Genomic DNA, 9,048 nt, shown 5'->3' with positions numbered 1-9,048 from the left:
GCTAAAATAACCAAGGATATCATACAACCAAATTGTATTTGAAAGCTACTGGTTTATAAGAGCATCATAAATTGGTGTGCATTTTGGTTTAAAAATGTTTTGAGAGGCTAATAAGTCCAATAAATCAGGCCCCTTTGCACATTATTTGACAAAACTGGAATATCTGGCCCTGTAAAACCAACAGGCTACAGTGATCTTACTAAGGTATGGACATCCTAGGTGTCATCTCCAATTCATATCTAAAGCAATGATTTTTAAACAACCTCATCTCCTATGAAATGCAAAATACATTTAAACAAAAGGCAACTACTGAGCATGAGTGATATGCCTCCAAAACACTGAGGAGAAGGAAAGTTTAAACTTTGACTTAGGCTGAGTTCCACTAGCAGTGAACTCGAAGGAAAGAATCTGAGTACAACTGATGATTCCAAGATTTACTATTAAGAAATGAGGTGGTGGTGGGGGGCCAACAGAAGGAGGTACAGAATTAGCATCCTCTAATTCCTACTCACCCTTCATTCCCATGGGCATTAACCCCACAGCACTTGAAGGAGGAGGAAAGCGTCAAGTAGTTGTTTACAGAGGACTCCTGTTGATGGCATGTGCTGGGATGGTGACTGCCCGAGGGATACTGGTGTCACAGCACTGACACCTGCTGCAACACCTGCTGGTTCCTGACTATCTTCTCTCAGTACTTCACCATATTTTACTGTTTCTCCTAATCCTTGATGAAGATCTTCTCTTTGCTCCATCCAGGGGAACTAGCCTCTTTCTAAGGGCCAACTAGTTTTAAAATGGCACTTAACTAGTTGTAATTAACAACAGCTAAAAACATTAGTTACTTAGTAGTTTTGATACCTAAAAGGTTTTGTGTACATAATCAAAGAAACACTGGTTGACAAGATTCAAATACAAAGTTATATTTATTTTCAATAACAAAAGCAACACAACAAAGTGGAAGTGATCCACTAATTTTTAAGTCTAGCACAGTCTTTAGCACAAAACTATTCTCAATAAATAAAAACACATTACTATTAACAGAGTAAGACTGTTCTTCAAGACTCTTGAGAGTTCTGTGTAAGTGTTAAACAAAACCGAGTGGTATGTAAAGAAACATCCTGGAGACCTGACTGAGAAAGGATTGAAGGAAAGGACAGCAAAGCAAATATAGGATTTTCAAAGCAGTCTAAAATCAGAGCTCATTGGGAGAATACAAGGATTTGGGATATTTCATGTTTAAGACTTTGTGATTAGATCTTCCCATATTTCTAGATTATTGATTTGGAATCTATCACAACCTAGAGGAGCTTCTGCAAAAGGAACGGGGAGGTTCTTCATACATGCTACCTAAAAGATGTATGCCTCCCAATTTCCTCCTCTGACTTTGTCACTAGCCTGTCACCAAGGCAGCAGGGGTCCCAATTCCACAAAGAACTACTATTGTGTAAACCAATCCCTCACTGGGTTAGATTTTCCTTTCATAAACACTGATACTTGCCAGGGACAATTATAAATACACATACCAACTGCTTTGACTTTTTATCCTTCTACACAACTCTGCTTGTTACAACCTGTAATTCACAGAGCAATGGCAGCATTGGTCAGAAGGTAAGTGTCAATGCAAGAGCTCTCTAAATTTCAATGGTCACAATTTTTAATAGTCCCATCTGCCACATCATTTTTCTTTCCCATTATATTGCCAATTATTTTTTTCGGAATTCAATCCTCCGAGCTACATTCTGAGCACCAAATTTTTTAACCAATGCATTCCTGGTATCCTCATCATCTTTCTGCAAATCTATGTCATCCTGTCGGGACCAAATTGGGTATCCATCAGCTCTCTGACCAGACTCTAAAAAGGAGGAAGTAGCCTCCAACTCACCACTGTTTTTCAGAAAGGCCTGTGTAACTGTTGACAGATCTAAGTTAAACTTTTCCATTAACTGCCGGATGATCTTAACGGCAGCTCCCACCTCTGGTGCAGAAACTTTTTCTTCTTCCTCTTCCTCCTCAGGCTGTGCTTCTGAGTCTTCCTCAGGTGTAGATGGCGCATCATCACACATTGTGATGTGTATTTCAAAATCAGGGCTCTCCTCCACCTAGAGAAAACGATGAGTAAGACTAGTTACTAACTACCATGTTCTGAGCTCTTGCAATACCTGGTGTCTCTTAACTCCCATTCTCTTGCCCTTTCTCCAAACACATGGGACTTCCTTCAATTGCTCTAATACGCTACATTCCTTCTTACTTTTATTTGTGCTGGATATCGCTTCTCAGCCTTTTGGCTAAGATCAAGTATGTGCTGGATGTGTCAGTATGTAAGTGGTAAATACACAACTGTTTGTATATATTTGTATAACTGACTATAGTATTCCAACAGAATATTAGATATTACATCAAATATGGAAGATATATTTGTGAATGTGTGTGTGTGTATATATGCACACATATATATGTATGTATGTATGTATTATGCATATACATACACACGATGGCACTTCCAAATGGAAAAATGGATGGTACTTCCATGGAAAAATGGAATTAAGGGCAGGTATTTGGTGCAGTGGTTACATCATAGCTTGGGACATTTGCATCCCATATCAAAGAGCTCAGGCATTTGAGTCCTAGCTACTCTGCTTCTAAATTTGAGTCCTAGCTACTCTGCTTCTAATCCAGCTTCCTGCTAATGCATACTTCGGGAAGTAGCAGATGATGGCTCAACTACTTGGGTCCTACCACTCATGTGAGAATCTCAGACTCAGTTCCAAGAGCCCAAATTCAGCATTACCCAGCCCTGGCTGCTGTAGGAACATGGGAAGTGAAGAGTGGATGGAAAGATCTGTCTGCCTTTTGGAAAAAAAAAAAAAAAAAAAAAAAAAACACATAAAAATAAGTAAACTTTATAACCACCCCTATTCTTTGACCCTTCAAATTGTCCTGACCAAAACCAAAACCTTGTGTAGCAAAGCTTCAAAACACACCATAAGCCCAGAACAGTCCCACTTTCCATTTTCTCTTCCTATCTTGAATTTCTCTTACCTTCCTTGGCCTTAGATGGTGACAAAGGTAGATGGAAAATCCAGTTTCAAATAATGGAAGCAAAGAAAAGACACATAAATAAATCGTATTCAACATACCACAACCTCCTCAAACTCCCGGGTGGCCTCCATAAACATCTTTTTGACTGCTTCTTCATTCTCTTTCATCTCTTTTTTCACATATTCTCCTTCAGGCAAGTCTGGAGTTCTCTTATTCTGTGGTTCTATTGAAGAAAAGAATAGCATAAATTAACACTTTTGCATAAATCAAAAATACAATGCATGCTGTATGAGATCTGGATGAGAAGTGAGCCTGTACTTTTCTTTTTTCAGAAGACATATTTTTGATTCGGAAGGATAAGAAAAGCATACAACATGCATGTTTAACAATTTCTATGCTTGCTTCCAAAAAGCTGTACTACCCAAATGGGGATACAAATGCCAGGCTCTCACACATGAAAATACTCCTTGAGCTTAATTCGTTTTTTGCTTTGTATTTACAGATTTTGCAAATTAACAAAAATGTGTCATAAACTGGTTCTCTGAGAAGGAAAATGGAGTTTATTATTAGCAAGTGCTCTTAGGAAAACACTATGGAAGAGAAGGAAAGCGGCGTGGGCAGAGAGGAGTTGTGAAGGAGTTGCAACAAGCTAGGAAGCTCCTTCAGAGTTGACTGCGCTGGAGCAAAGAGGCAGAGACTTCATTCCTCTGCATTGCTCAGTCACTGGATGCTGGTAAACCTAGAACGGGACTTTGGGCAAGTCATCTCTCCTAGAAGCTTAAAGTAGATCTGGGTACTGCATCACAGCATTTACAAAATAGGATCCTCTTGTTTCCTCTTTACACATTGTTGCCTCAGGATTTAACTATGTTATGTTCCACTTACTAAAATTTACTAAAAAGTAACAAGTTTTCTTGTGACAGAACTGTTCCTTCATTGTGGTGGTGGTTACACAAATCTGTATGTGTTAAAACACAAGTAAATGGGGGACCAGAGTTGTATAGCATGTTCACCTCTGGCCTAAAATGCCAGCACCCCATATGGGCATAAGGTAAGTACCAGCTATATCAGTTTTTCTTCTTTTTTTTTTTTTTTTTTAAATACCAACTCTGACCCAGCTCCCTGGTAACAAAGTGAGAAAGCAGTGGAAGATGGCCCAGTGCTTGGATTCCTGCACCCACGTGGGAGACCCAGATGGAATTTCAGGCTCTTGGCTTCAGGTTTGGGCTTTAAAACACACGCACACACACGTAAATGAAACAGAGTATGATAGTTCCTCAAAACTCCCTTTCTCTGTTCCTCTGCCTTTCAAATAAATTAAAAAAAAAAAATTTAAAGGTTAAACATAAAATGACTTGATTAAACACAAAATGTGTACACTTCTGAGTATCCACCAAAAAAGCTGAAAGTAGGGTCCCAAACAGCAGCATTATTTATAACAAACAATGAAAATAATTGTCTACTAATGGATAAAAGATAATGAAAATGTGATATATACAATGTGATATTATTCAGCCTTAAAACGAAAGGAAATTCTGACACAAAATATAGATGAACCTTGGAAATATTAAGTGAAAAAAAAAAAAAAAACAAATATCTGAGGGTACTTCAAAAAATTTGTGAAAATCAAAAGCTAACTTTAGGGGTTAGCACTGTAGCACAGTGGGATAAGCCACCATCTCCGATACTAGCACGATACAAGCACTGGTTCCAGCGCTGGCTGCTCCACTTCAGATCCAGCTCCCTGCTAATGTGTCTGGGAAAGCAGGAGAAGAGATGGCCCAAGTGCTTGGATCCCTGCCACTCACATTGGAGACCCAGATAAAGCAAGCTCCTGGCTCCAGCCATTGTGGCCATTTGAGAAGTGAACCAGAGGATAGACCATCTCTTTTTCTGTCACTCTTTCAAATAAATAAATAAGTCTTTTTTTATTATTATTATTAGTTCCAGGGGTGTGTTTTGTGACTAGAACTCCAGGACCCCAAGGCAGCTCAGAGATCCCCAAAGGGAGAGCAAAGTCACTGGCAGAGCCTGGATCCGAGTCACAGCACCAATGTAAGGCCACCACAAAACACACCAAACACCAGAGTAAGGGAAAGCGTTTATTGGGGGAAATCCAACAGACTGGAGGGAAGGAGCAAAGAAGGAAAAGAGAGAGAAGGAGAGCGTGGGGCCGGTGCAGTGGTGTACTGGGTGAGGCTGCCGCCTGCAGTGCTAGCATCCCATATGGGCGCCAGTTCGAGACACAGCTGCTCCACTTCCGATCCAGCTCTCTGCTATGGTCTGGGAAAGCAGTGGAAGATGGCCCAAGTCCTTGGGCCCCTGCACCCACATGGGAGACCTGAAAGAAGCTCCTGGCTCCTGATCAGCACAGCTATAGCCGTTGCGGCCAATTGGGGACTGAACCAGCAAATGGAAGACCTCTCTCTCACTGTGTGTGTGTGTGTATGTGTGTGTAACTGTGACTTTCAAGTAAAATAAATAATCTTTAAAAAAAAAAAAAAAAAAAAGGAGAGCCTAAGAGAGAGAGAGCAAGAGATAGATCGAGGGAGAAATATCAGGAGACAGAGAGAAAGAGAAAAAGTAAGTTTTTAAAAATCATCCTGTATGGGTGGTGGTTCAAATCCGGGGTGCTCCACTTTCGATCCAGCTCCCTGCTAATGCACCTGGGAAAAGCAGCAGAGGATGGCCCAGGTGCTCGGGCCCTTACCACTCAGGTAGACCAGGAGAAAACTCCTGACTCCTAGCTTTGGCCTGACCCAGCCTCAGCCGCTGCAGCCATTTGGGGAGTGAACCAGTACATGGAGGATCTCTCTCTCTCTATAAATGTGCCTTTCAAATAAATAAAAAATATATCTTAAAAATAAATCTGATGAAAGCATTATTTTTTAAAAGATTTATTTTCATTTATTTGAAAGAAAGAGTTACAGAGAGATGTAGTGTCAGAGAGAGAGAAAGTCTTCCATTCCGCTGGTTCATTCCCCAAATGATAGCAATGGCCAGAGCTGAGCTCATCTGAAGCCAGGAGCCAGGAGCTAGGAGCTTCTTCCAGGTCTCCCACGTGGGTGCAGGGGCCCAAGGAGCTGGGCCATCTTCCACTGCCTTCCCAGATAAATGGGAAGTGGAGCAGCCAGGACTCGAACCAGCGCCCATATGGGAAAATGGTACTGGGGCTTTAACTTCCCAGATAAATGGGAAGTGGAGCAGCCAGGACTCGAACCAGCGCCCATATGGGAAAATGGTACTGGGGCTTTAACTAACTGTGCCACAGTGCTGGCCCCAAAAGCATTATTTTGAACAGTGTTTTGTCAAACTTTGTTTTAAATCTTTTTCAAACATATTAATATAAACTTTACACACTATAGTTTTAAGTTTTTTTTACTTTATATGAGTGAAGATGAACATCTTTTCATTTAATTATTATCCACTGTCCTTATACTTTCTTGCTGGACTATGGTCTTTTCTACTTTTTATTTGTTGAACTCTTTATTTTTTTTTATTTTTTTTTTTTTTTTGACAGGCAGAGTGGACAGTGAGAGAGAGAGAGAGACAGAGAGAAAGGTCTTCCTTTGCCATTGGTTCACCCTCCAATGGCCGCCGCACCGCGCTGATCCGATGGCAGGAGCCAAGAGCCAGGTGCTTTTTCCTGGTCTCCCATGGGGTGCAGGGCCCAAGCTCCTGGGCCATCCTCCACTGCACTCCCTGGCCACGGCAGAGAGCTGGAGCTGGCCTGGAAGAGGGGCAACTGGGACAGAATCCGGCGCCCTGACCGGGACTAGAACCCGGTGTGCCGGCGTCGCTAGGCGGAGGATTAGCCTAGTGAGCCGCAGAGCCGGCCGTTGAACTCTTTATGTAGTAGAGCCATTAAGCCTTTGACTATAATATCTTAAAAATTAAAACATTAAATTGATAAAACTGTGCATATAGCTTTTAAAATAAAAGTGTGTACATTTTAAAATATCATTTTGATAGATAGGTTGAACCCAGCTAAATTCTATCCGAAGTTCCAAACAGCTTGCCGGCAGTCCCAACATCACTGACTTAACAGCAAGGCCCTCCCTACCTGATGACCTCCTTCACCCATACCCCAGCCCTGACCTCATCGCTAGAACTCTCCCTCTGGCTTCCTCCTATCTAAGCACTGTTGTCCTTGGACAGAACACACCAACCATACTCCCATCTCGGGGCCTTTTCCTTTTTATTCCCTCTATCTGGAACACTCTTCCCCAGATAACCATCCAGGTTAGCCTTTCGTGACCTTTACTTTCTGTTTAAAAACAATTTATTACAGTGCCCTTCCCTTCCCATCCTATAGAAATCGACCTCCTCCCCAACACTTACTCTGATGTCTTTTGCTCTATAGCACTTACCGAACCGCCCAGCTAGCATGCTAAGCTCCATGACCGCGGGGCCTCTTACTTACTGTCACATCCCAAAAGGAAAACAGTATCTGACACTCAAATATCTGTTGAATGAATGAATCTCAAATGTCACTTTTATCAAAAACAAGGTTCCTACTGTGCATGCCGGACAGGAGAAACCGATTTCACCTCCCCAGGACTCACAGCGTTGAAAGGAATCGGGAAAAGCGAAGGAGCTGGGGGCAGCATGCCTCTGTGAACAGAAAGGTCTGTCACAAGCTGGTGGCACCAGTTCCATCCCTACAGTTTTGCACTGTGTCCAATCACACCTGCCTCTCAACTTGAACTTCAACTGCGAGTTCAAAATCTCACTCGAGGCAAGCAAGCCAGGAAGGGACCTTCCAAATCCGACCGTAGCCTCTTAGGTGAGTGCGCACTCAGTTCAGCCAAAGCATGGAAATAAACGGGTCTGGCATGCTTTCAAAACGGCCTCCACGGACTCGACCACAAAGCAGGAGAGACCTTTTTTTAATTTTTTTTAAAGTGAGCCTCTGAAAGTTCTGCCAAGGCGCCCAAGAAGCCGGTTGGAGGAGAAAACGGATAGCTGGTGGGGTGGCAAGGGGGCGATTTCCCTGTAAACGGCCATGCCAAAACACTAGCTCCGCGCAAAGGACATTAAAACGGGGGAGCGGGGCGGGGGGAAATGGTGCACAATCACCCGGATGTCAGAGAGGGGTGCTACCCAAAGCGCCAACACGGCCGTCGGACACCCCGCGCCGCCGCAGACCTCACCCCCGCTGTCCGCGGCCTCCGGGTCCTGCTCGGCCTTCCGCTTGAGCGTCTGGGAGGAGGGGCTCACCGGGGCGTCCCCCAGCAGGTACTTATGCTCCTGGCCCCGCAGGTGCTTCAGGTAGCGGTCCTTCAGCGCCTGCCACGAGTGCGGCGTGAGCGCGCTCTTCTCCATCGCCTTCCACAGCGCATTGCCGGTCACGGAGCTGGGCGAGCGCGCGTTCTCCTTCACGTAGGTCAGGATGGCCACGTCGTCCGCGTCCGAGAAGGAGATCCGGCCCGCCGGCGGCTGCGGCTCGGGCTCCGCGGCGCCCTCGGCCGAGGACGCGCCGGACTTCGCGTCCGGGGCTGGGCCGGCGCCTGAGGCCAGGCCCAGCCGATAGGCCTCCAGCTCGAGCCGCTCGTTGCGCTCCACGCAGTCCAGGATGTACTGCGTGGAGATGAAGTCGCCCGAAGCCTCAGCCAGCGCCTCCCCGGGCTGGGCCAGCAGCACGGCCCCAGGCTCCTGCACTCGGCACACGGAGCCGCCGCCGTGCAGGATGAGCGTCGACAGCCGGCGCTTGGCCGGACTGGGCCGCACGTAGAACGACATGGAGCTGCCGTCCTCCCTCACGAACAGAGTCGAGGAATGGGTAGGCCCGTTGGGGTCTTTGCCCAAATCCATCGCTTCCGCCATGTCTGACAACAACAGGCACCAGAGGAGCGGCCCTCTAAAGAACCGCGGCGCCGTACGCGCAGCACAGCTGACAGAAAGCAGCCGCCACAGACCCCGCGACCGCGGAGCCTCGAAGCGCGCCTGCGCCAGGAGCCGCCTCCGCGCGCCGAGAGCGCCCCGCCCCTCTCTCCGGAAGGGGCGGGG

The 9,048-nt window shown here is 45.2% G+C and overlaps 1 protein-coding gene across 1 annotated transcript; it reads right to left on the bottom strand.

Moving 5' to 3' along the window:
• Window positions 1–904: 904 nt before the first annotated feature.
• On the bottom strand, window positions 905–8,976 carry TERF2IP (TERF2 interacting protein). The gene is made up of 3 exons (XM_002711734.6): window positions 8,193–8,976; window positions 3,138–3,262; window positions 905–2,099 (listed from the first exon to the last, which is right to left on the bottom strand). The coding sequence occupies exons 1-3, from the start codon at window positions 8,863–8,865 to the stop codon at window positions 1,704–1,706; spliced, it is 1,194 nt and encodes a 397-aa protein (XP_002711780.1). The 5' UTR covers window positions 8,866–8,976; the 3' UTR covers window positions 905–1,703.
• Window positions 8,977–9,048: the final 72 nt, after the last annotated feature.

The sequence above is a fragment of the Oryctolagus cuniculus genome, chromosome 18 (genome assembly GCF_051225735.1).
Source record: "Oryctolagus cuniculus isolate XC-2025 breed Fujian yellow rabbit chromosome 18, ASM5122573v1, whole genome shotgun sequence".
In the NCBI taxonomy this organism is placed as follows: domain Eukaryota; kingdom Metazoa; phylum Chordata; class Mammalia; order Lagomorpha; family Leporidae; genus Oryctolagus; species Oryctolagus cuniculus.
Note: the sequence above shows the minus strand (reverse complement) of the source record. Positions and strands in the feature narration are given on the sequence as shown.

What these genes read in the sequence shown, in the direction of transcription:
- TERF2IP (XM_002711734.6), bottom strand. Translation starts at nt 8,865, where the DNA reads ATGGCGGAAGCGATGGATTTGGGCAAAGACCCCAACGGGCCTACCCAT. An exon ending in GGAGGCCGCGGACAGCGGGG is followed by an intron (nt 3,263 to 8,192) that starts GTGAGGTCTGCG and finishes TTTCTTCAATAG; the next exon opens with AACCACAGAATAAGAGAACT. An exon ending in GGGAGTTTGAGGAGGTTGTG is followed by an intron (nt 2,100 to 3,137) that starts GTATGTTGAATA and finishes CGTTTTCTCTAG; the next exon opens with GTGGAGGAGAGCCCTGATTT.